At 45.3% G+C, this 24,256-nt stretch overlaps 1 protein-coding gene across 5 annotated transcripts; it reads right to left on the bottom strand.

Annotated features, from left to right (window-relative positions):
- Window positions 1-5,750: 5,750 nt before the first annotated feature.
- ccdc9 (coiled-coil domain containing 9) lies at window positions 5,751-23,505 on the bottom strand. 5 transcript variants are annotated; one of them, XM_062385967.1, is made up of 16 exons: window positions 23,460-23,505; window positions 22,624-22,676; window positions 22,324-22,428; window positions 22,023-22,172; window positions 20,434-20,910; window positions 20,142-20,225; window positions 19,607-19,771; window positions 19,289-19,470; window positions 18,487-18,548; window positions 17,489-17,533; window positions 15,309-15,429; window positions 14,833-14,998; window positions 14,115-14,631; window positions 13,337-13,531; window positions 12,807-12,953; window positions 5,751-8,059 (listed from the first exon to the last, which is right to left on the bottom strand). In XM_062385967.1, exons 2-16 carry the CDS (start codon window positions 22,624-22,626, stop codon window positions 8,055-8,057), a joined length of 2,424 nt encoding a protein of 807 aa, XP_062241951.1. In that variant the 5' UTR covers window positions 22,627-22,676; window positions 23,460-23,505; the 3' UTR covers window positions 5,751-8,054. The 5 variants fall into 5 exon arrangements, with proteins under 5 accessions (XP_062241951.1, XP_062241953.1, XP_062241952.1 ...); XM_062385969.1 differs by having other exon boundaries at window positions 13,337-13,513; XM_062385968.1 differs by having other exon boundaries at window positions 23,416-23,480.
- Between the last annotated feature and the right edge of the window lie 751 nt (window positions 23,506-24,256).

Below are 24,256 nucleotides of genomic sequence, written 5' to 3'. Positions count from 1 at the left end.
CTGCTTTCAGCCGAGCATGTGATCTGCAAGGAAAAAACCTTCTGGGGACAGAGAGAGAGGATTGAGGAGTGAGACCTCCTCTCCTTCAGCTGCGTCTAGTCTCATCCATCCTGTTGACCATAGATATAGAGGCCTTTATCTATATCTATGCTGTTGACCAGCACCCGAAGCCCCCTGCTACTGCATGAACAACCATTTGGGAGGAAACAATTTCTACTGGAAGCGATGTGATGACACAGGAATTCGGAATGTGAGATCAGAACAGACAAAAGACTTCACGTCCACCCCCAAATGTTGCAGGTGCAGCTGGACCTTGTGTGTCCGAGATACACAACCTCGTGTTTTGATGGCGTGTGATCCAACGTTGACGCCACGCCACGTCACACCGAGTGACGAAACATTAATAATTAATAATAATAATATTTATATATATTATATATATACAATTATAGTAATTGATAATTCATAGAGATTGATTGCTCCTTCAGTTCCCACTTTTTTCCACAAGATGGGAGTATTGTACTGCTGATTTCCACACTTCCAGCAGCTCTCAGGTCCTCAGGCGGAGTGTTCCAGTGGATCAGAGTCAAAAGCTGCCTGAACAGTTCACTGACCAGTACCAGAGGAGCTGAGGAGCCGTATTGCTTCTGTGAGCATATGAAACATGTCTGCATGGTCCAGGAAGAGCTTTAAAACAATTAAAAGAAACTTAAAACTAGCAGGGACCATTGCAGAGACACTGCAGAGTTCAGGGCTGGTGTGAACCATTTCCCGGGTTCTGGTAACACTCGGGCTGCAGAGTTCTGAATCAGCTGTAGATCCTTTCTGACAGTTCGGGGTCGACCTCACATACGACATTACACAAGTCAAACCTGCTCAAAGTGAAAGAAATACAGTCCGTTGTTCTGTCTCAGGGATAAATGAGTTCTGTGTCATTTGGTGATTTACGTGATGCATCTCTTAAATATGTTTTTTTTTCTTGAAACAAATCTATGAAAGAAACTGATGAAACTTCTTGTTTTCTGCCTGTTCATGATGTGTGACTGTTGTGTCTTTTATTTCAGAGTTGTTGTTATACATAATGTTTGGATGTGATGGGTCTGTTTGGATAAAGGTCACGATAAAGGTCATGTGTTGTCCTGTGTTTATTTCCTAATCTCCCTCCTGCAGAACTTCTAGTCAAAATACATTTTTTATAAACCTGACTTTTGCTCTTTCTTGTGTGTGAATAGAAGAACTGTCTTCATCTCGGCTTTTCATGAAAGAAGTGGACAAAACCAAAAGGTTTCAGATTTGACCTTGGCTGAGTCACTTTGGGGAAAAGGGCTCAAACAGGAAACAGTTTTCTGAATGGCTTGTTTCACAGCTCAGCAGTTTGAGGAGCAGACTCGCTGGTTTCCATCTGGCTCTGAAGTAATGGAAGTCCTGATCGGATCGTACAGGTCGGAGCTGCATCATCAATCCTGCCAGTGATCACCAGCCGGCTAATTACTGGAACAGGGGTCAAGTGTGTCGGACAAAGATGCTGAAGAGGACACACAGAATCCACTGTAAAGTATACTCTGGGCTTTTTCATCACACCTGGTAAAACTGGATTTTACTGCTTGAAAGACAGAAATGTAAACCCATGGAATCAGATGGTTTTCATCCCAGTAGGAGAGTTACTGATAAAATAAAATAAAAGAGGTGTAACAATATGTTTATGTTCTAACGTCAGGACAAGAAGAATAAAAAGTAAATGTCTTATATGTTTATGAAGAACTCAACACAAAGTGAACATGAATTGTGTCGTATCAAACTGCAGCAGAGTTTTAACACACACACTCACTTAGCACACACGCACACACACTTGAAACTTCTGTGAATGTTATATTATCATTATTATTAAAGTAAACGTATACCTCTTCCAGCAGTGTCTCATCCTCATGTATGTGAACTCTGTTATATTATAATTAAATGTGAATAGTTATAATAACTCAAATCAGAACTGTAGCATCATTCGAATTTAAAGAGACGATATGTAACTTTAACGGAGCAGCAGCGCCCTCTGCAGCCACACGCGGGGATTGATTGTGATTTACTGTGTCTGAGCGATGACGTGATTTTCATGTGGAGAAAAAACAAAGTCTCTCAATGTGTTGAGCTCTGACTGAGATCAACTGAAACTGAACTGTGGATGAGATCCAATCAAGCTGCTGCTTTAACAACTTAACCATCACCCCCCCCCCTCCCCACGCAATGACAACACCCACGGTGGAATAAATGCATAGTTTATTACGTCATATCGATAAATTCTCAAGGCTACATCGTAAATAAAACAGTCTAGCAGATTGAGGGACTGTAGAGTATAGGATGAACAGGAAGTGAGGTCTACAAACTGCGTCATCATAGGACGAGGTACAAACGGGACATTGCATTGAGTATCCCCCCCCCCGCTCATTCTGTGACACGATGCAAGACACAACGTTGCTCTAAAAAGTTAAAGTTGCTGCAACTACTGAGAGTATATTGAGTGATCGCCCTGCATTTCATACAGCTACGAGCTACTGGAGATCACAGTGTATGCTACAGTACAGCACCGCCTTAAGTTCCTCTAGATACCTGAATAGAAATCAGCTTCCGGCTGAGACACAGGAGAGAGCAGAGTCAGGTGCTGCTCTGGGGACGTGTTTTAAAAAGAAAGGTCCTCCAGGGAGTGATGGGGTTCTGGGGCTTCAGCCGAGGATCCAGCATTTGGTGCCAGTGCTTCTGGTGAACTTGAGGGTTTGTTTTCGTGTATTTTGAGGTTCAGGAGCTCTTGAGAGGTGGTGGTTCGGTTTCTTCAGTAAAGTATTTGAGAGGTTCTTTGTGTTGGACGTTCCACAGGGAGTTCAAAGCTTCTGGGCCGGATTCAGGGAAACTGGCTGGGTTAAAGCAGCTCTTCAAGTATTAGAATAGAAACAGTGGGAATCATGGATGGGTTATTGAGCAGGCCTGTGGGCACAGAGGCTGATGAGCTGAAAACACATCTCCTCCTGATCGATGCATCTGAGTGAGAGACCATCACATCTAATCCAGTTTCCTTCATATTGCTGCAGCCCTGCACCTGATGCTGAGACTAATATTTTCATTATCAATTCAGCAAGTCATTACGTTTTTTTTTACTGTTAATGGAGCTCAAACTTGTAATCATGTCCAAAACATTAAAGTGAGAGGTCACAATTTCTCAGAGCCCAAAGTTACAAATTCAAGTGACTGTATGAGCAACAATAAGAAAGAATTAGATATTAACCTAAGAGTAAACAACAGAGTTAAAAGCAGCAGAACTTCACATGTGAGAGTCTGGAACCAGAAAACATTTGGTAATTTGGTTTGATGCATTTCTTGAGCAGTTCTCCATGAAAACGAGTTTCTACTTGATGCTTTCTGAGGTGACAAGTGTCAGAGGGGATCCGCTCACAGCTTCTCTCCAGCATCAACGAAATCCTGAAGCAGCTCTTCTGAATCTGGTTCCTCTTCTGGAGCTGGTTCATCATAGTGAGGTTTGTGCGTGTGTGTGTGTCTGTGTGTGTGTCTGTGCCCAGAGGCCTGTTGTCTCCTCATCCATCCAGGAGATACAGGAGCTTTTTATTCTGTGTGACTTTAATTTCATGGCTCAGTGAAAACATCCCAAACACTGAATCCAGAACCAAACCTATTCCTGGAGATTCTCTAAGACTCCAGCTGATGGACAGGAGGGGAGAGAACCTGCCCCCCCCCCCCCGCATACTGCATGCAGAGCCCTGCTGCCCCCCCTGTCCTCTCTCAGGTCCTCAGTCAGCATCTCAAACTCGGTCTGCAGTCACCGTCCCCGCTGCAGCCTCGTGTCAGGTGTGCGCGTGTGCATCACCTACATGACGCGTGGTGCGTGGTGCTTGCGTGCAGTGCGGTCATCCGAGGCACTCGGTGCGGTTCGGGGACTCGATGCCGGCGGTGCTGTTGTTGTTCTGCTGGTCCGGAGTCCAGAAGAACACGTAGTAAATCACCAGGACGAACGCGGCCACGGACACGCAGAAGAAATACGCGATCGCCATCGCCACCTTCACCCAGATCTTGTTGGCCATGTTGACGTGTTTGGCCCGCAGCTCCCCGGGGTAGCTCGCCCGCCGCTTCATGTCCCCGTTCTGCCGCTCGGCCGCTCTCATCTTGGATCCAGGTCCTCTGGTGTCTGCTCCTCCGGCGGGGATGTGTTCATTTGAGTCCGGACAGCAGAGCAGGCAGCTCCCCCCTCTACTCCGGGCCGGCGGCAGGACGCAGTGTGAGCCGCAGGGCAGCTGCTCGGGTCCCGGGGTCGTGTCCGCGGGACGCTGGAGCTCCTTGACCCGAAGTCCTCTGCGCGCACCGGGAAAAGTGAACTCAGGAGGAGGCTGCTCCTGGAGTCAGCTGCGCGGGACAAGCGGTCAAGGTAGCCGGAGCTGAAGGAGGCGCTTCCGGTTAGGCTTTTCAAAGTTAAACGGGCCACTGTAATTTTGCATTTAAAGAAATAAAATAAGATCAATGACTAAATTAATGATTTATACTGTCCTCCATTCACATTCATTACGTTTCATACCGAGTAGGTTAATTTGACACAGTGCTAGTGGCGTCATTTCAATTAGTTTGGGTTTATGCAATAATTATCTACAGAACAACTAATACACGAAACACACAAACAATAAAAGAGCAATAGAATATGCAGTGTTTGTCTAAGAAAAGAGAGCAAGTGTGAGTTTCTGGCCTCAACTTGATATTTTACTGTCTCATCAGCAGAAACACTGATGTTAACATGAAAAAATCTAAAAGCTGCAACACAAACTTAACAGGATCAGATGCAACATGTTGGTCTCATGTAATTAGACGGAGACATTGTGAACCACTGAATCATATAATCATCTTTAATACAGTTAAACCTCAAATATGATATAAATGCAGCTTTAATATAAATTGTCTGCAGCTTTATAATGTGATAACAGCTTTATTTTCTTTATTCTTGTTTCAATGTGAAATATAGTTTTGTGTACTTGAGCATTGGGATTTATGGTAATTTATAATCCCTGTTAACATGTAAACAGGGATTATCTATTTGGCACTGTCTTTAAAGTTGATCTATATCATTATAGGTCATTGTCATAAAGTCACTATGAGAAAGGCTTGCTGGACTACTACTGTGACGATGATGGGGAAACAACTGACTCTTATTCTGAAGGAGACTTGACCGTGTTTCCGGCGCTGCTCGTCGTGTCTCGGTGCGCCTTGAAGCTGCTCCGGACGAGGAGGGGCTGAAAGTACGCAACACCCGACGATTGGGTCATAGTTTGAGGGAGACGTCCCGCAGCCGAAGCAGGAGAGAGATGCAGAACAAAGCTCCTGTGATGCCGATGCAGCCTCAGCCCAGAACCACAGCAGAGGCAGGAGCCCTCAGCTGCAGACTGAACTGTGCACCGACACGTGCACTACCCCTCATTATGCGCAGGGACCAGGGGGATGAGAGAAAGACGTGGGGCCTATTCCTCTTCCTGTCCTGCAGCAGCCAAGGTCACAATGCTGCAAAAAATACAAGGTGCACCCACACAACACAACAGCACAGTATTCAGCTTGTGCACGAGGCAGAACGGGTTCACACTGCATCACGAGCTGAACATGCATTCACGTGTGTGTGGAAGAACAAAAGAGAACAGATGTTACAGCTCATAGAAGTGATGTGAGGAGCATCAGGAACATTCTTATCCATCATTGAAAAATAACACGTGGGATCAGAAGAGAAAAACATTTATTGGCTAAATGAGAAAAAACAAAACAATGCTTTACATTTCATAGAGTTCAGCTGTTCCATCATCTGGGCTCTTAGTCTCTGACGTGTGATAGGACACAGATTTCATCGATGGCTTAGACGACAATAAAAAGCTACATTTTCAGACTCATGCTCGCCCTGATAGTTTAACACCAGCTCCAAAAGGCAAAGCTCCTCCTCAGAGCGATGTCACGTATCGAACGCAGGAAGACGTAGAAACGCACGTTCAACGAAATATCAACTGGTTTCAATACAATCTGTCATCGAAGCTCAGAAAAAAAAAAACATCCATATGCAAGAAGAAAAACCATAAAACAAGATTTCTTTCATAGCTCCCAGGCTACGGTTTGCACAAACACCCAGGTGTGTGGAATGTTCATTTCCATTTAAAAACTGTACATATTGCAGTTTCCTTTCACTTCACATAACGTTTGTCTTTTTCCCGCCGATACAGAACACAGAAACATTAAAGCATCCCGTTAACACGCCGTGTGCTCAGAAGCCCCACGGCTGCGATGACCCTGATTCAAAGAGCGAGACGTTTGCAGAAAACAAAGAACAGACTGAAAAACTAACTCAAGCCCTTTGTCTGCTGAGGTATGAGGACATTTAAAAAATAAACTGCAGCCAAAGCTGGTTGAAATAAAATCAACACTAAGTAGGTTTTTTCTTTTTTAATCATTAAACTATTTTTTTGATAAATACACTTTTTTATTCATTATTGAAGAGGCAGTGTGTCCACTGAGGGGGGGGGGGGGGGGTATGACAGATTTCTCTGTGGAGTCGATGATTCAGAACCATCAGACCCAGAATATAAACCATTTTCAAAGAATGAGACAATCACTTAATAGAAATCAGCTCCAAGTTCATTATTGAGGAGGTGAGAACATGTAAAATAATTATATCAAGTAAATTATTCATGTGTTTCCTTTAACACTCTGATCCAGGTTTGACCGACTGGAGATATTCTGCTGAACACACATCTGGACACATCTGGCTCTGATGTTTAACATGAAATCTGACACTTGAAGCATCATGATCAACCGGAAGTGAAGCTCATGTAAACAGACATCGCTCCGATTACAACTTAAAAAATCAAAATGTCAGAAGCTCGGAAATGGAAAATGAGTATTTCCATGAACAAAATAATTAAAAGCCACAAAATAAAAAGCCAAGAGCCGATCAGGCTGGAGGCCGATTACTACTTTACAAACACTTAGGAGCTAATGGAGCGGAGACCACTGCCGGAGAAGAGTCAGAGGCTCTAAACGTGAAACACAACAGCAAACACTCCCATGAGCTCAAACAATACTGTGTAAAAATAATTTCAACATAGAAACTGGCTGAGAAAATATTCAAGACAATTTCATGACTCTTTGTAGAGTGAAGGTCGATTTTCCTGCAGAAGGACACTGATCAACAGTCGGATCAGTCGCTGACTCACACTGGAGCTTTTATGCTCAATCATTTGTCATAAATTCATATCAAAAGGCAATTTCACCAATTTGAAACATCTAAATCTGTTTGCATATGTCAAAATAGTATAAAGCCTTGAGAGCGTCCACAGGAAGCTGTCGAGTGGGATATACGTCCTCAGGTGATGTCACTTGACTCGGTGTCGTTTGGGCGTCAGGACGAAAAGGTAAATAAAGTAGGAGGGAGCACAGCTAGCGCCTCAGCTACTGAAGGTTACATTAGCTGCTACCAGCATCACTCAAAATCCCTCACCATACTGTCAGTGGATGAGTTTGATTCATTTTTAACACCAATCAATTGTGACTTGTCTAAATCAGTGTCGTGATTTCTCTTCAATGTAACGTGTGGCAGCTACAATGGGATCAATTCATAATGGGATCAATTCATAATGTGCATCATGTGCAGCTCAGAGGGCGACGTGCAGAGATTGATCCTCAGCACGTCCGAAATGATCGTCTGTGCTTTCTACTGTGGACTCATCCTCTCAGCTCAGAGAAGCTTGAGACATTTTACTGTTGATTTCTTAAAACTTAAACATGATGAGAGAACCAGAGTTGATCAGACCCACTGATCCAAATAATACTTAAAAACATCTCAGATGAAAAAATGTCTGTTCATGATGGATATGCACAATCCCTGCTCCTCCTCTTCCTCCGGATGATTAAATGAATTTTGATTTACACGTGTGACTGTCGCTCCAGTGATGAGAAGTGCAATGCTCTTCAGTTGTCTCCATTTGCTGTCATCTCTCCTTCCTCCTCAGATGCGAGTGTGGTTGTTCCCAGCAGCTTCAGCCTGTTGGTACAAACACAGGGAGGGGGTGGAGGAGGAGGAGGTGCAGGGTCATACATGTGTTTCTGTGTCATCGTGTCAAATGCCTTCAACCAAAGCACATCATGTTAGCCCGATAATCAATACTGAATAATAATAACTGAAACCTTCTGATCTTTAGGTCACAAATCAACGCTTTGATTCTACATCCTGAAAGACGTCTTAGAGGAGATTCAATAACTAATAAAATATCAAAACCATATTTGCAATTTGAACAGTTATATATGATTAAGATAAAAGAAGAGGTCTGGTATGAGAACTTGTTGTAAGCAGTTTCTGTCGTGCAAGAAAAGTTTGACATTTAAGGGAGTGAGATATTTGAGCTGAGCAGAAAAGACAGAGGACAGAGCAGCGAGCCCGACGTCCACCTGAAGGAGACAGGCACCTGAAGGGGACGTCCACCTGAAGGGGACGTCCACCTGAAGGGGACAGGCACCTGAAGGAGACAGGCACCTGAAGGGGACAGGCACCTGAAGGAGACAGGCACCTGAAGGGGACAGGCACCTGAAGGGGACAGGCACCTGAAGGAGACAGGCACCTGAAGGGGACGTCCACCTGAAGGGGACGTCCACCTGAAGGAGACGTCCACCTGAAGGAGACAGGCACCTGAAGGGGACAGGCACCTGAAGGAGACAGGCACCTGAAGGGGACGTCCACCTGAAGGAGACAGGCACCTGAAGGGGACAGGCACCTGAAGGAGACAGGCACCTGAAGGGGACGTCCACCTGAAGGGGACGTCCACCTGAAGGAGACGTCCACCTGAAGGAGACGTCCACCTGAAGGGGACGTCCACCTGAAGGGGACGTCCACCTGAAGGAGACGTCCACCTGAAGGAGACAGGCACCTGAAGGGGACAGGCACCTGAAGGAGACAGGCACCTGAAGGGGACGTCCACCTGAAGGAGACAGGCACCTGAAGGGGACAGGCACCTGAAGGAGACAGGCACCTGAAGGGGACGTCCACCTGAAGGGGACGTCCACCTGAAGGAGACGTCCACCTGAAGGAGACGTCCACCTGAAGGAGACGTCCACCTGAAGGAGACGTCCACCTGAAGGAGACAGGCACCTAAAGGGGACGTCCACCTGAAGGAGACAGGCACCTAAAGGGGACGTCCACCTGAAGGGGACAGGCACCTGAAGGAGACAGGCACCTGAAGGGGACGTCCACCTGAAGGGGACAGGCACCTGAAGGAGACAGGCACCTGAAGGGGACGTCCACCTGAAGGGGACGTCCACCTGAAGGGGACGTCCACCTGAAGGAGACAGGCACCTAAAGGGGACGTCCACCTGAAGGAGACAGGCACCTGAAGGAGACAGGCACCTGAAGGAGACAGGCACCTGAAGGGGACGTCCACCTGAAGGGGACAGGCACCTGAAGGAGACAGGCACCTGAAGGGGACAGGCACCTGAAGGGGACGTCCACCTGAAGGGGACAGGCACCTGAAGGGGACGTCCACCTGAAGGGGACAGGCACCTGAAGGGGACGTCCACCTGAAGGGGACAGGCACCTGAAGGAGACAGGCACCTGAAGGAGACAGGCACCTGAAGGAGACAGGCACCTGAAGGAGACAGGCACCTGAAGGGGACGTCCACCTGAAGGGGACAGGCACCTGAAGGGGACAGGCACCTGAAGGAGACAGGCACCTGAAGGAGACAGGCACCTGAAGGGGACGTCCACCTGAAGGGGACAGGCACCTGAAGGGGACAGGCACCTGAAGGAGACAGGCACCTGAAGGAGACAGGCACCTGAAGGGGACGTCCACCTGAAGGGGACGTCCACCTGAAGGGGACAGGCACCTGAAGGGGACGTCCACCTGAAGGGGACAGGCACCTGAAGGAGACAGGCACCTGAAGGAGACAGGCACCTGAAGGAGACAGGCACCTGAAGGAGACAGGCACCTGAAGGGGACGTCCACCTGAAGGGGACAGGCACCTGAAGGGGACAGGCACCTGAAGGAGACAGGCACCTGAAGGAGACAGGCACCTGAAGGAGACAGGCACCTGAAGGGGACGTCCACCTGAAGTAGACAGGCACCTGAAGGAGACAGGCACCTGAAGGGGACGTCCACCTGAAGGGGACAGGCACCTGAAGGGGACGTCCACCTGAGCGTCTCTAAAGCTCAACGTCGCATCGCATCAATCTTTTCATCCAACTCTCCACATTTTGGTTTGTGTATCTCCTAAGGAGGATTAATCAATATCAGCTTCCAGTGATCATCACACAAACTGATCAATAAAGAATAAGAATGTGTTGTCGCCCTTAATTTGAAACTTAAAAATAGATTTGCTGTTTATTTGTGTATCTTATTTGCCTCGGATATTAAAGTGTTACTGATCTATAACCAGGAAAATAGAGTTATCCAATCAGATGTGTCTAATAGCTGCATCTCTCACTGTGCTATCACCGGCTTAACGACCACTGGAGCATCTTCCTGGATTTTATGGGCCGTTTGCTGATTCTCGAGTGAGTCACCTCGTTCCTCACATCGAGTCAGACGCTCAGCTGTGGAGCCTCAGAAACAATCACGTGACTTAATTCAATCAGACCTCAGACGGTATCTGTTCTATCTGCTCCGTCATCTGTTCGACAGGCTGCGGCTCATTTCCTCTGAAAAGCCTTTTAAAAACGTATTTGTTCCTCTAATTTCCCTGATTTCCTGATCCCCCGCCCTGGCACCAACACACGAACACGGCCACAATTACATCAGCAGACGTGTGTGTGTGTGTGTGTGTGTGTGTGTGTGTGTGTGTGCAGGAACATGCATGAGCTCATCTGACCTCTGCTGGTTATCACAGAGGAGACATCATAGGACTAAATGGGCAGCGTTGCTTTCTGCACCAAAGGATTCTGTATAATTAGAACGTCGGCCTCATCTGGGTTTTCCACATTGTAGAGAACATGAAGAAAATTCAACACACACATGAACCATCAGTCTCAGCTGGATCCCACTCGACGAGGCAAAGTCCACGAGACAGCAGCTAATGAGAATTACTATAAAGAAATCAGCATCACATGACTTCAGCTGTAACTGCTCCTCCAATAACAAACCACAAACTTTAACTGGGACTGAGGATTCAGGTTCTTAGGTTGTGGTTACTACAACCTTTTTAAAATTCCTTTTGACCTTAAAGTATCAAGAGTTCGATTATTTCATTTTGGGAGTCTACTAGAACAGATTCACATTCTGTAACGCCTCATTTCACCCTGTGTGAATCTGCTCTTTGACCCGCCGCCGCAAAAAGCTCAGTCTGCTCTGATTGGTCAGCTGGTTCTCTACTTTGTGATCAAAATCAGAAATACTTTATTGATTCTGAGCAAAATTAGGTAAATGGCCAACCCATCAGAAAACCCACATCCCTGAATCAGCGGCTTCCTGATCAGATGTAAACACAACAACAACGTCGCCAGAGATCCTGCACCGAACAAACCACAGTGCATGTTACTGGGAGACGTAGACAGAACCACAACCAGATCCATGTTTTCTTTGGTTGATAATGAATCCCTTTAGTGTGAACTTTGACCCACACAAAACTATATGACAGGTAGGTAAAGAGGAAAACCTTCAAAGTAAAATATTGGCAGCACTAAACCTTTACTGGAGTGGTCTCTGCCTCATTAAACACAAAATAAATCAGTTTTCTTTTGTGTTTTGTCTCACACTAAGACAAGCCGTATCGAAAACATTGTTTTAAGAAAACGTTCTCACAAAGTGGTTGTGAGAAGAACCGATAATGAGACGACTTCCTCCAGTCGGTGGTTCATCCACTTAGCTCCCTCTCAACCACAGTGAGCAGAACAAACCGAGCTGATGTGGTGATGCGTCTCAATTAGCCGACTCTAACCAGGGCGGGTGAATTCAATTCCCACTTATGGGGCACTAATGATTCACGGTCCTATGAGGTGCTTTGGTTGTAAGTACCCACTTAGTGTTAATTTCATGTGACATCATTGTAGGGTCTGTTATGGTTTGAAACTTAAGGAAAAGACGCTTTTCAACGTGGGAGATAAGATACATTCAGGTTCAAACATACAAGGCACCCTTTAAAGTCAGTGATTCCCAAACCACGGGTCTGCAGCCCCTGCAGGGTCATGACATGCAGAAGGAGGGTCGCAGGTTGAGGTCCAGTAATCAAATATAATATAAAAAGGGGCTGTGAAGTTTGGGACCTCTGCTTAAAGTCATTAACATGATCAGTGAAGCCCTGCAGAGAAACCAGTTCTGAGAGGAAGATAAAGAAGCAGCACACAAGAGGCTCAACAGGAAGCAGACAGAACAAGAGGTTGCAGAAAAAGCAACCACATCACAACCCAATGTCCATTTTTAATCATATTTCATATATGAAATATGAAACTGTTTTGTAATCTAAACTGAGTAAGCACCACAATTTAAAAAGGAGGAGGAGGAGGAGGAGGAGGAGGAGGAGGAGGAGGAGGAACAAACGAAGGGGTCCTGAACGATTGGAGGAGACTCGTGTCAGATCCAAACTTCAGGCATAATGCTGTGTTTTCATGAGAGTGTGAATCTCTGGGTTCAACATGCCACCAAGCAGGAACAAGCAGGGAGAGTGAGAGCGCCGCGACAAGGAAAACAAAGGTGAGGTTATCAAACCAACACATTCACAACAACTGTGAAGAATGAAAGGACATCAGAAAGGAGCAGGGGATTTCTTACAGTACGTCACTGTCTCAAAGTCACTGATAAGGACCGCACCTGAGGACACCTGCTCTGGAGACTCCTCCACCGGTTCTTCTGTCTGAGCGCCGCTGGTCTCAGCCGGCGCCGAGTCGTCCTCTTTCCCTCCTGCTGGTTCAGAGGAGCTCTCATCGGCCTCCAGGGCAGGAGGAGAGGGGGCGGAGACTGGTTTGTCAGAGAAGAAGAATGATCCCTTATAATCTCTTCACTATTTTTTAACAACCCATAAACACTTTCTCAGAAGTAATTTGGGGTAAATCAATTGATTTTCTTTAAAGCGGGGGCCTTGCTTTAGAGATGGCAACTCATCCATGGTCCTCAGAGGATGAATCCTTACCTGATGATTCTGCGGCGAGTTTAGAAGATTTAAGAATGACTCTGTAACCTTTCACACTTTCACACTATCAGATAATCTGGGCCAAACGTTGGAACCAACCAAGGTTCAAGAGCAGAATCCCCTCCGATTATCAGGGGGGGCAAATAAATTCCTGTAGTCTGAGTCCAGCTTTGGTCTCAGCTTTGTTTTGTTCTTTTGGGGGTTTTATTACCTTGTGATGGAGCAGCAGGTGCTTCCTGATCCGTTGTCACAGCAGCCTCACTGGCTTCAGAGTGGACTGGGACAGAGATATCAGAGGGGGTGGCGTCGGGTGCTGTAGCAGCGGGGGAGTGTGTGGGGACGGACTCTGGTTCTGACACTATCACAATCTGCTGGGTCTCAAACTCTTCTGGAGGAGAGGAGATGTCTATGAGCAGGGGGATGACGGAGAGGGGGAAGAGGAGTGAGGAATGAAGACAAGGAGGTAGGAAAGGAGAGAGGGTTAGGAAGGAAAAAGAAAAAAGATGATAAGTCACAAGTAGAGTCGAGCAAACACGAGACGGAAAATCAAATAGACAGAAAAGGAGAGCGACATTTCAAACAGACATTTCTGTCTCAAACCAATTTTCTTTTGAGACAAATGCAGGAGAGACATGAGACAACGAGCAGAGAGAAAGTTCAACAGACGGTGAGGAGAGGGACAGGACTTCCCTCTACTGAAAAAAACTACTGTAAATTATTTATAAGATTCAGATTTTCTCACCTTCCCGTCTAATATAAGATGAGTCATACACCAAAAGTAGAGTGGCTGAATATTTCGGCCTGAGCAGCTCGTTATGTCCAATGTCGAAAGTTTCTAATCATAATAACTCTGTGAAATGTAATAAAAGTGGTACAGAGCTGATGTGTATATATATGTATACAAATAAACAACAGCCGTGATTCACAGCTTTAAAGCTACGGATGAATATGACTGTAATATGGCTCAGGTGCAGGGTTAAGTATCTCACCTGTTTCCTCCTCTTTCCGTGGCTCAGCAGCTTCACTGGACCCGATGTCCTGACTCTCCGTCTCATCCTCGTGCTCCTGGGCCTTCTTCTGGGGGGGGCTGGACTCGGCACTGGGGGGTTTCAAGGGACTCTCTGTTCCCATGCTGCTCCGAGGTGACTGCATCTCCATCTCCTCTCCCCAGTCCGACACAGGCTGGTGGCCTTCCAGCGGGCAGAAGGGGCTGAGGGGTTTGCCGCCCTCTGATGACTCCTGAGCTGTGGGCGGGGGGGGGATGTGCACCTTTGGCCTGGGCCCTCGCTGCTCTTTGGGGCTTCCCACTGACGTCTTTCGAGAACGAGGCGTGGGAGACAAAGGGGACTTCTCTTTGATGTTAGCTGGTTTTTCTTTCCCAGCATCTTTCTTCTCATTTCCCCTGGAGTCCTGTCCTGAGTCGCTCCCTTCATCCTCGTCTTCTCCATCGCTGGCATCTTCCCAGTTGTCATCGTCCTCCTCTCCATCTGCATTATTCTCCTCCACCTGAGAGAAATGGACAGAGAGGATGACTGGAAAAGTTTGCAGTCTTAAAACTGCAGTAACTCATTACTTGTCCACTTGCATGACTAAAATAGTGATTTAATATTGATAAATTCACCTGCTCTAAAGCTATTGTTATGAAATGTTGGTTGATTAATGGTGAGGTGCTGTTCTTGTATTACTGATCCAGATTAAGCTCTTTACCTTCTGTGGGCTGGAAGGTTTCGGTTTTTCTTCCTTCTCCTTTTTCGTCCTCTCTTCCCTCTTCGTCTTCTCTTCTCTCTTCGTCTTCTCTTCTCTCTTCGTCTTGTCCTCCTTTTCCTTCTCCTCTTCTTCTTCCTTCTCTCCTTCCCAGCGGTTGTCATGCATGCTGTCAGAAGCATCCAGATATGTCAGAGGTTTGATGTGCATCAACGCCAAACTCACAAATTACAACAAAAAGAGCTAAAAAAAACCTCAAAATTATGCTGGTTACTGCGTAAACAAGGTAAGAAGATTAACTTGTAACTTTATCCTTTTCAGATGTTCTTCCATTATCATCTTGTCTCTTTGTTTAACAGCATTTGGTTTTTCCTCATTACCACTTTCATTTCCTAATGGTTTGATTCCATTTGAATGTTGAATGTTTGGACACAGAGTGGAGAACAGACTTTGACGATGTCAGTAAGAAGAAGATTTACCTGTAGCTCTGTTTCTGTTCTCGGCCCCTCCCTCTGCTACGATCCCCTCGGGGCCCCGGGGTCCTGCCCTGAGACAGGAAGTCACCAAATGTCGGCTCCTTGGGCGGTCGCTTACTGTCATCTGGGGGGGGACAATAATGTGGAGTGTAAAGTTTATTTGTAATAATAGATCTGAAGGCAGAGAGAAGGAAGAGAAGACAGGAGCTGGATGTGGTTTCATCAGTTTTACAGATCAAACATCTGTTCAGAGGGAAAGAGAAGATCTGACGCCTCATTCTGTTTCCTCCACTTTCATTTCTTCATTGTATGTGAAAGGAAGGAAACTTGAAGAGAAGTGCAGGCTTCCATGATACTGTGTGTAAATGAGCTCAACATGCTGCAGGTTGAGGTATCAGTTGTTTAATCAGGAGCTTGTGAATGTTTCATCCACGGTTTCAGTCCCTCTCTCTCTTTCTCTCTTTAATCCCTTATAAAAGGTGTAATTTAGAATTTTCAGTTACAATCTAAGTTACAACACGACATATCACTCATCTCTCCTCTGAGAAAAGAGAGAGAATGAAAGGAGAATTTATGTTGACAGAAATGACTAATATGGGATGGATTCAACAGAATAAGAAATGATTGAGAATGGAAGGTGGCTTAAATAAAAAGCTTTAAAAGAAAGAGAAGTAAAGAAACAAAGGAAAGGTGTAGGAATGAAAAAGATGTGGAGCGGAAAGAGGGAAGAGAAACAGAAGACAGAGGAAGTGAAGAGGGAGAAGGTCAGAGACTGAGTTCTTCAGTAGGAGAGTGGATGTGGGGAGGGAGTTGGATAAAAGCTCGACGGAGAGAGAGGAGGGGAGGATTTGATATAAAAAGAAAGGTCAAGAAGAGAAAGCTATGAGCACAAAAGAAATGAAGGGATCAGTGAGGAGAAGAAAATTGAGAGGATGAAGATGAGGAGATTGAACAGAGCCTCCCGGGGCTTTGAAGAGGAACCTCGAGTGATTCCAGAAATTAGAAATGGTGAAGAAACAAAAGAAACAGAGACACACACGTACGATGTGGAGAGACACACACACACGCAGCCAAAGCAAGTGTAGGCTTTAATGCGGGGCAGGTGTAATGTGTCATAACCTGTAATATATATATATATATAAAATATACACTCCAGTTCTAAAGATACAGAACTGGAATTAACCAGAACCAGACTGAAATGCATTTAATACTTCTCAGCTTTTGTTTTGAACCTTCGCTGAGTTCAGACGAGCCTGGTGCAGACCTGCAGACCTGGTTTGAGTTCTGGTGGATCTGTGGTCATAGAACCGACAAACATCCCCTACAAGGTTTCCAGAGAAGACAACGACTACTAAGCAGTATTTACAAAATCTGTTCATCATCCTGAGATGAGCATGTGCGGGAAGTTAGACGCTTCTGAAGTGTTTCCAGCCACAAGGATGGATGAGCAATATTTATAGATGTTCTAGCCAAATCCAAAAGCCAACTTCTAAACAAAACCCTGAGACTGGAGTGTGGTCGGTATGAACCCTCCTTTCAATTCCTGTTCAACTGAGCTACGAACAAACTGCTTTAATGGATTCAATCAAACGTGTTACAAGAGGTCCCTGTGGCTTACTGGGCAGCACAGGAACCAAAGTCAGGAGATTAACTCAAAGCTACTTTTTAGACTTTGTTAGAGCTTTAGAGGTTATTAGCCAGGTTTATTAAAAAAAACTATAATAGTCGTAATAATATCTGGCTGAAAAAAGTAAAAACAAATCATAAATTATTGTCAATCAAAGCAACACAATGTTGATTTGTAATTGCCACAGTAATGCTGGAGAGCTTGTTGTTAAACTTGTGACTCTGGTGTCGTGCTTCAGCCCAAACATCACACAAACAACATTATTGCTTGATGGGAAAATAAAACTGTGAAGATGTTTGTAAAACTTCAAAACACAAATAACTGTGGTTGGCGTTTGAGTAGCAGATTCTGAAACAAGGTGAACCAATCTCCAAACTTTAGTAAGTTCTACAGGAGCTGATGTGACAGGAGGGGAGGGGAGGGGGGGGGGGGGGGGGGGGAGTCATGTCTGTAAGTCGGGGGTGAGTTGGGTTCTGGGTGCAGCTGATGAGCTTCAGACACACATGGAACAAAACCAACGCACACGATGTAAACTCAGTCCCATGCTGTGTCTAACCTGAGGCCCTGCCCCGAGGCTCTGCACGAGAGTTACGCCCCCGGGCTGCAGAGAAAACACACATATAAATGTCAGTGTATCTGACACACGCACGCACGCACGCACGCACGCCAAACAAAATATAGCAAAGACTGAGGTCAAGGTCACTAAAACTCTTCTATACACTTGAGCAAAACTTAAAACCCTTGTCAACACAATCTTTGTTATATTGATCAAAACTGATGTGTGGCGTTTAATGACAACTTCATTGTTTGTACATTTCAAGCCTGAAACAACCAGTAGAAAAGAGGAGCAGCATAAAAAAAATCACTTGCGAAGCCACTTGAACACAGCTCGTCTTGTTCTGCTGCTCTGTGTCTAAATGATTCTATCATTCGGATGACTGACTGAAATTACCACAACGCACAAGCAACATGTCATTTAGCTCATTGGGACATTACAGCCTCAAACTCAAATCCGTAACGTCAACCATTATTTGGGTTAGGTTATGAATATTAAAAGAAATGTGCTACGCTCTTGTGATCGACAGCGGCCATTTTAGATATTTGATAGTAAAAAAAAAGTACTTTGACTTTGACCATATGTTGTACCCATATTCTGGCCGGTTTGTGGTGACATGATAGTGGTGAAAGTCAGTGAGCGTCCTGAAGGAACACTGGGGTCTGTCTAAACCTGCTCCTCTAAACTAACACCACGACGGCTTAAGGAGTTAAAATGGACTCAAGGGAAATACCACAATTATTTACATAACAAGGTTAATCAACTGCCATTTACATAACAGCCTTAGTAAGCTGGAGGCAGAAGATGATCTTGTGCCCTGTGATGTGTTTATGTGACGACGTGTCAGAGGGACATTGTGTCAGACGAGCAGAAAGGTGGGGAGGAGGTTGATCGAGGGTCTGCTGTAACCTGGTTGGGCCATCTGTGGTGTTACCAAAGCAACAGCACATAGTTGTGTGTGTGTGTGTATGAGTGTGTGAGAGTGTGTTTGTACTTGCCTCTCCTGCTACCCTGCTCGGATGTGACCCCCTCTGCAGCCACATATTGGTCCTCTTTGAACCTGTGAAAACAGCCGCTGGGTTAGATGGTGCACATAAGTACACACACCCCACCTCAAAACATCAGTGTGTCCTTCTTCTCACGCCACTGTCGTCACCTTAATCTTTACTGACAAACACCCAAACACCTTCTATCGTCCTCGGGCTGCTTCCTCCCACAGTCCAAAGACATGCAGACTGGAGTTGAGTTAACAAGAGCCTTTAAATCATCCTTATAAGTTGGTCTTTTGAATAGACTGGTGATGTGTCCACCAGTGTACCCTCACCCTATGTGAACTTTATTATGGAACTGTGGTAGGACCGTTCAGGCTGTGGAACCGTGCCCTAAGGAAACACTATGATAAACAATGTCATAGTAGTTTGCTTGGAGTGTCTAACATCGGTATTGCTTGCTCCAGCAGCCTTTCTTACTCGCAGGTTAATGCACAGCAATGAGCTGAATAAGGGAACATGTAGTTCCAGTCAAATGGTGAAGTGCCAGTTTATCCTGACAAAGCCTACACATGATGTTATTTTCATTCCCGGAAGGCTGCCAAACTGCACTCGTCCATGAAATCTCATCTGTCCTACTTTACACCATGCTGCTCTCATCCAGGCATTAGCATGGGGAAAAGAGGAGGCTGCTGTTTACCAGGGCTGCAGCCCCACCTAGTGGAGGGTGGACGAGGTGCACAAACACACACACTCACTGGTCTGATGCTCATCCCTTATCACATGACTTCTCAAACCTCCGCTTCCTCACATGTTATCAGTCTTCTGTGCATCCCACTCTCGTTTCCACTGGCCGGTGGCATTTCGATGGCGTGCTAGTCTCTCCTCATCGATCTGCTCACGCTCCTTCTTCCAGCGCAGGTACTCCGCTCTCTCCCGGCCGGTCATGGACATGGTCATGTCCTGGGAGCCCTTTTGACCAGGCCTTCGACTCTGTAAACACAGGAGGGTTCACAGAGTGAGACAAATGAATAATGTTACACTAACAAGTTAACAATCCTGCTGGCATAAGTATGAAGTCCATGAACTAAGTTCTTAGAACCTATTTTTAAAGAATGACATGACTCACAGTCCACTCCTTCTCCAGTTCATTTCCCGTCTTTACGTTGTCAAAGTCGAGTCCTCCCCAGTTTCGGACATGTCTCCTGCTGCCCTCCTTGCGGTCTGTGTCAGGCACCGGACCTGAACGCCTCGGGTCATCCAGGAAGTTACGGATCGGCTTGTCACCATCCATCTGAGAGGAGAAATTCTAAATGTTACTGTCCCATTTGATCAGTTTCCTCAATGTTTATGAAAATAAATTGTTGTGCTTAAATATTTAAAGCCGACGTGAAGCCTAAGTATTTTTTTTTAGAACATAATTCTTATATGGTCAATAGGAAAAGGAAAATATGACTGGTGCTGATTTTGTTCATCAATAAAGCCAGGTCTGTTATCAATAATCAACAAAGACAGATTCTAAGAAAAGCAACAAAAGAGAGGAATATATCAAGTGTTTTATGGGTTTGCACGATCTAAATAGAAATTTAAAAGCAAGACAATTTTACAAGTCATCTAATAAATTAAAACATGACATTATCTTTGGAAAACAGTGACTCTCATACCCGCTGTCCTCTCTCATACTCGGCTATTTTCTCCATTTCCTCATTCATCATTTCAATGTTCTGTCGTCTCTTCTCCTCCCACTCCTGTCAGAGAAAAAAAACACAGGTCGTGAACACTGGTGTTGAGCCTGAACAGTCCCAGTCAGATCAGGCAGGATTCACAGCTCAGGAAGAAAAGGTTTAATATATTTAAAACTTTGATCTTCAATAAAAGCAAGTAATACTGCTCCTCAAATGCAGTTTCAGTAAAGAACAGTAGGTTTGTGTAGTGGCTCGTGTACACATGCCGTACCTTGGATTTCCTGTCCACGCCACCTGGTGTCCCGCCTTCTCCTTCTCCACCTTCTCCACCTCCGCCTTCTCCACCTCCGCCTTCTCCTCGTCTGCCTTCTCCTCTGCCGCCTCCTCCTCTGCCGCCTCCTCCTCCTCCTCTGCCTTCTCTGACTTCTCTTCCTCTCCCTTCTCCTCCTCTGCCGCCTTCTCTTCCTCCTCCTCTTTCTCTCCTTCCTCCTCCTCCTCCTCCTCCTCCTCCTCTGCGTCCCTGTCCACCAAACTCTCCAGGTTCTCCACCTCTGGGTGTTCTTGGTTCCCATTCTCTCCTCTCTGGGCGGCCTCCTCCTCCTCTCTGTCCGCCCCGACCTACTCGTCCTGAACCCGTCCTCCTGGGGGGGCTGTTGCTGTCATTTTGCCCTCTTGGCCCGTCGCTCTCCTCTGACGTCTTCCGGTCGCGAGGGGTTCCAGGCTTCCAGTCATTCACAACTCTCTTCTCCTGCAGGAGACACACACAGTAATCACACTATGTACAAAACCTCAACAGTCATAGAACTGTCTTATACTGATTTCAGTCAGAATGTGGAGCCAGGGGTCTGAACATGACATTCTAATCTCAAAATAATAAAAAGAAGAATTTCCATATAATTTATCTCTAATTCCGGTTTTTCTTGTCAATTCTTTCAATCCACTAACACTCAAAACATAACAATTTAAATAATGTGTTAAAGTGTTTATATGCTATGTTGGCAATGATTTTTTTTAAAGAAACTTTATTTACTTTTGGAGCTAAACACGACAACTAATCATATTATATCCTACAAATTATATTTGGATGGAGATTAAAGGTTGTGAGCTCTGACAATGTTATGGCCTACTGGGGACAATTACTTTCTTTACTTCCATTAACTTCAAGAACTGGTATAAAAGACTAATCATGGCTGTGGATTATGCAAAAATACAACATGATGAGCTCAGAGGGCAGCTGGGGGGGGGAGTGAGGCAGGAAGAGACTTTGATTTTTCAACAGCTCAGATTTAAACAGGGATTAGTCTGAAAAGGTTTTACAGAGCAACGAACCAACTGTGACCTGTTGACCCTGAATCTATATCTAATCTGACAGAGACACATGTGGAGCAGACGCCACCATGTTGCTCTTCAACACAAAGACTCAAACAGATCACAGAGCTCGTGTTCCAGGACATTTTGTAACTTGGATATGTTAACTAAGATTCACTCTGCACCAGAATCAGTTGTTACATCATTATGCTGCTGTAACTGATTCAATCTCTGTCTGTAAATTCTGCCCGAGACCTTTTCTCTTTACGCAACACAAACGCATGGTGGTCAGAGACTCAGGTGTGTGGTTTGTAAACTGATCACAATAATGTGAATCTTTCAGAGTTCATAAACTGCGTCATCTGTCTGCAGGATCATCGTAAACAGATGAAGGATCACCTCTACAGCAAACACAGCAAAAGCAAATTATGGAAAGATGCGTCACTATATTCATAAAACATCCACTCCCTGTGTCTTCAATGGAGTTTAAAGGGATGAGTCAGGTGAAGGAGCAGTCATTTTAGAAAGTTTGGGATCTTCATCATATCTCACCCCTGTTGATGTGGAAAGGTCAACTGTGACAGTGAAGTTCTCCTTATCCGTCTTCTTCCTGTCCGTCTCCGGCTCGTGGGGACGCGGTTTCCGGGCTGTTGTGATGGCAATGCCCTCCTGCTCGGCTTTCTTCTTGTCCTCCTCAATTTCCTTTTGAGATCAAGTGAGAGAATGAGCAAGATGACACTAAAGATGTTTCTCAAATCCAAATCACTCTGTTGACTGTTGCTGAAAAAACACTGAATTGTGGATGGAAGGATGCAAAGATATATTTTGTGTTACAAATCTAAGATCTCCGTACCTGGTACCTCTTAACCAGAGCTTCATTCTTCTTCCTCAACGCCTCGATTCGTCGGTCCAACTCTGCATCCTTCTCCTCCTTCGTCTTGAGATCCACTACTGAAGACTGGCAGAGAGAGGAGGAAGAGGAGGAGAGCATTAGAATGACGAGGAGGCTCTTTGGTTCAAAATGATACAATCTGAACCAAACCAAGCACTAAGAGACAAATAACATTTAACATGCAGAGACTTGGTAAAGCTTAGAGTTTACACCAACTTTACCAACGAGTTAAGTCTCATCTTTTATGTTTTCCTCTCTTACCATAGTTGCCTCTGACTTTTCTTCATACAGAGGTGGCTGTCTTTGTGTTCCTCCTGTAATGAACAAGAAGAAGAATAAGAGGATGCTGCAAACCAGTCAAATAATAATCTATTACTTGCTCTAACACGATCAAATATAAAGCTAAAATTAACAGTGACCTGCAATATGGATTCATTTGCTCATTTGCATAGTTGCAAAATATGAGTTAATTGGCAGGCAATTTATTGAATTCAATTATTATTGTTGTTGTCACTTAAAAGAAAACACACAACTTGACATCCCTCAGTTGTGGGGTCACAATAGGTGGATTTCATTGGTTACTGTCTGACTTGCTAACACGTCACATTTTCCTCTGATAAGATCCAAAGCTATTTTCAAACCATCAATAACACATCATGATCCTAAAACTCTTAATCGTATTAAACAATTATCAGCTGTCCCACTCTCTTCAAGGGTCCTGCCTCATTCCTCTTCACTTTCACCAGACCCCAGGTCGCAGGTGTCTGTGTGTGTGCGTGTGGCTTGTGTGCGTGTAACAGACACACAAACATCAAAGTCACCGGACCCACATCACCTGATGAAACACACAACACACAACAACAACACCAGGACTGATCAGTTTAAACCTCTGATCCTCGGATCTGTGGACTCGTGTTAGCACCGAGCTGCTCTGCGAACCCCCCCGCTCCCTCCCGGGGGAACCGCGGCACCTACACACCGCGGACCAGGAGCACATCCAGGCCGGAGTTAACTCGTGTAACCCGGGTTCAGCTGGTGTCTTTGTGCTGTTACCTTTTCACAGGGGGAGCTGGAACAACAGTAATGTCTGAACTCACGTTGCTCTGCCAATCCCTGCGCCTCAGAGTGTCCTCCTTCTCCCGCTTCCTGTTAGCCGCGGCTAACTTCCTGCCAAATAAAGAGCCCGGCGGTTTTAAAGAGGCAGCGTCGTCTTTCCGCGACTCGGTGAGTTTGTGTCTCTGTTAATTCACTAAATGGACGGAAACGGGTTTTTATTAATGTTTCATGCACTTGTTGAACAACGACCACGAAAACCCCTGGTGATGTAACGTAGTTTTATGGGAGATATAGTTTATATGTTGTCCACTAGATGGCGAGAGCATTCAGCTAACGAACCGGACTCAACGAGGTAGGTGACGCTCCAGCTCCAGTCCATATTATCCCTATTAGCACTATGTTGTCTTTCACCCTATTGTTAGTGTCATACCATACCTATGTTGTTTATATTATCCTCAATCATTACTTTAGTCACTTTAGTACGGTCTGTTCAAAGATAAAGATATAAGTATAGCGTATTAAGGGATAGTATCTCGATAGTGATGGTTGAATTTTGATTTCATTTGGATTAATGGGTACTTTTCTCAGATTGTGTATTTTCTCTTCCTGTGCTCATGATATCATTTAGTACCAACTGTACATGATGAGTTTGTCCCTGTGCTTCTTTAACACTAAACATCATCGTGGGGAGCAATAAAATCTTGTTTTATCTTATCTCAACTTATCTTTCTCTTTCTGAAGTGTTGGTCACAATGTCTCGCATGAGGTGATTTGAACTTGTGTGGACAGAATAACACAGGTGAGATGACGCTCATTGTCCTTTTCAGTTGTGAGACAC

Source organism: Platichthys flesus, chromosome 4, assembly GCF_949316205.1.
Source record: "Platichthys flesus chromosome 4, fPlaFle2.1, whole genome shotgun sequence".
Taxonomy (NCBI): domain Eukaryota; kingdom Metazoa; phylum Chordata; class Actinopteri; order Pleuronectiformes; family Pleuronectidae; genus Platichthys; species Platichthys flesus.
The sequence above is the reverse complement of the archived record's forward strand: the minus strand, read 5'-3'. Positions and strand labels throughout refer to the sequence as shown.

Coding starts and splice junctions, on each gene's coding strand:
- ccdc9 (XM_062385967.1), bottom strand. Junction 14,632..14,832: donor AACCTTCCAGCCCACAGAAG/GTAAAGAGCTTA, acceptor CATTTCTCTCAG/GTGGAGGAGAATAATGCAGA. Junction 13,532..14,114: donor ACGGAAAGAGGAGGAAACAG/GTGAGATACTTA, acceptor CCCTGCTCATAG/ACATCTCCTCTCCTCCAGAA.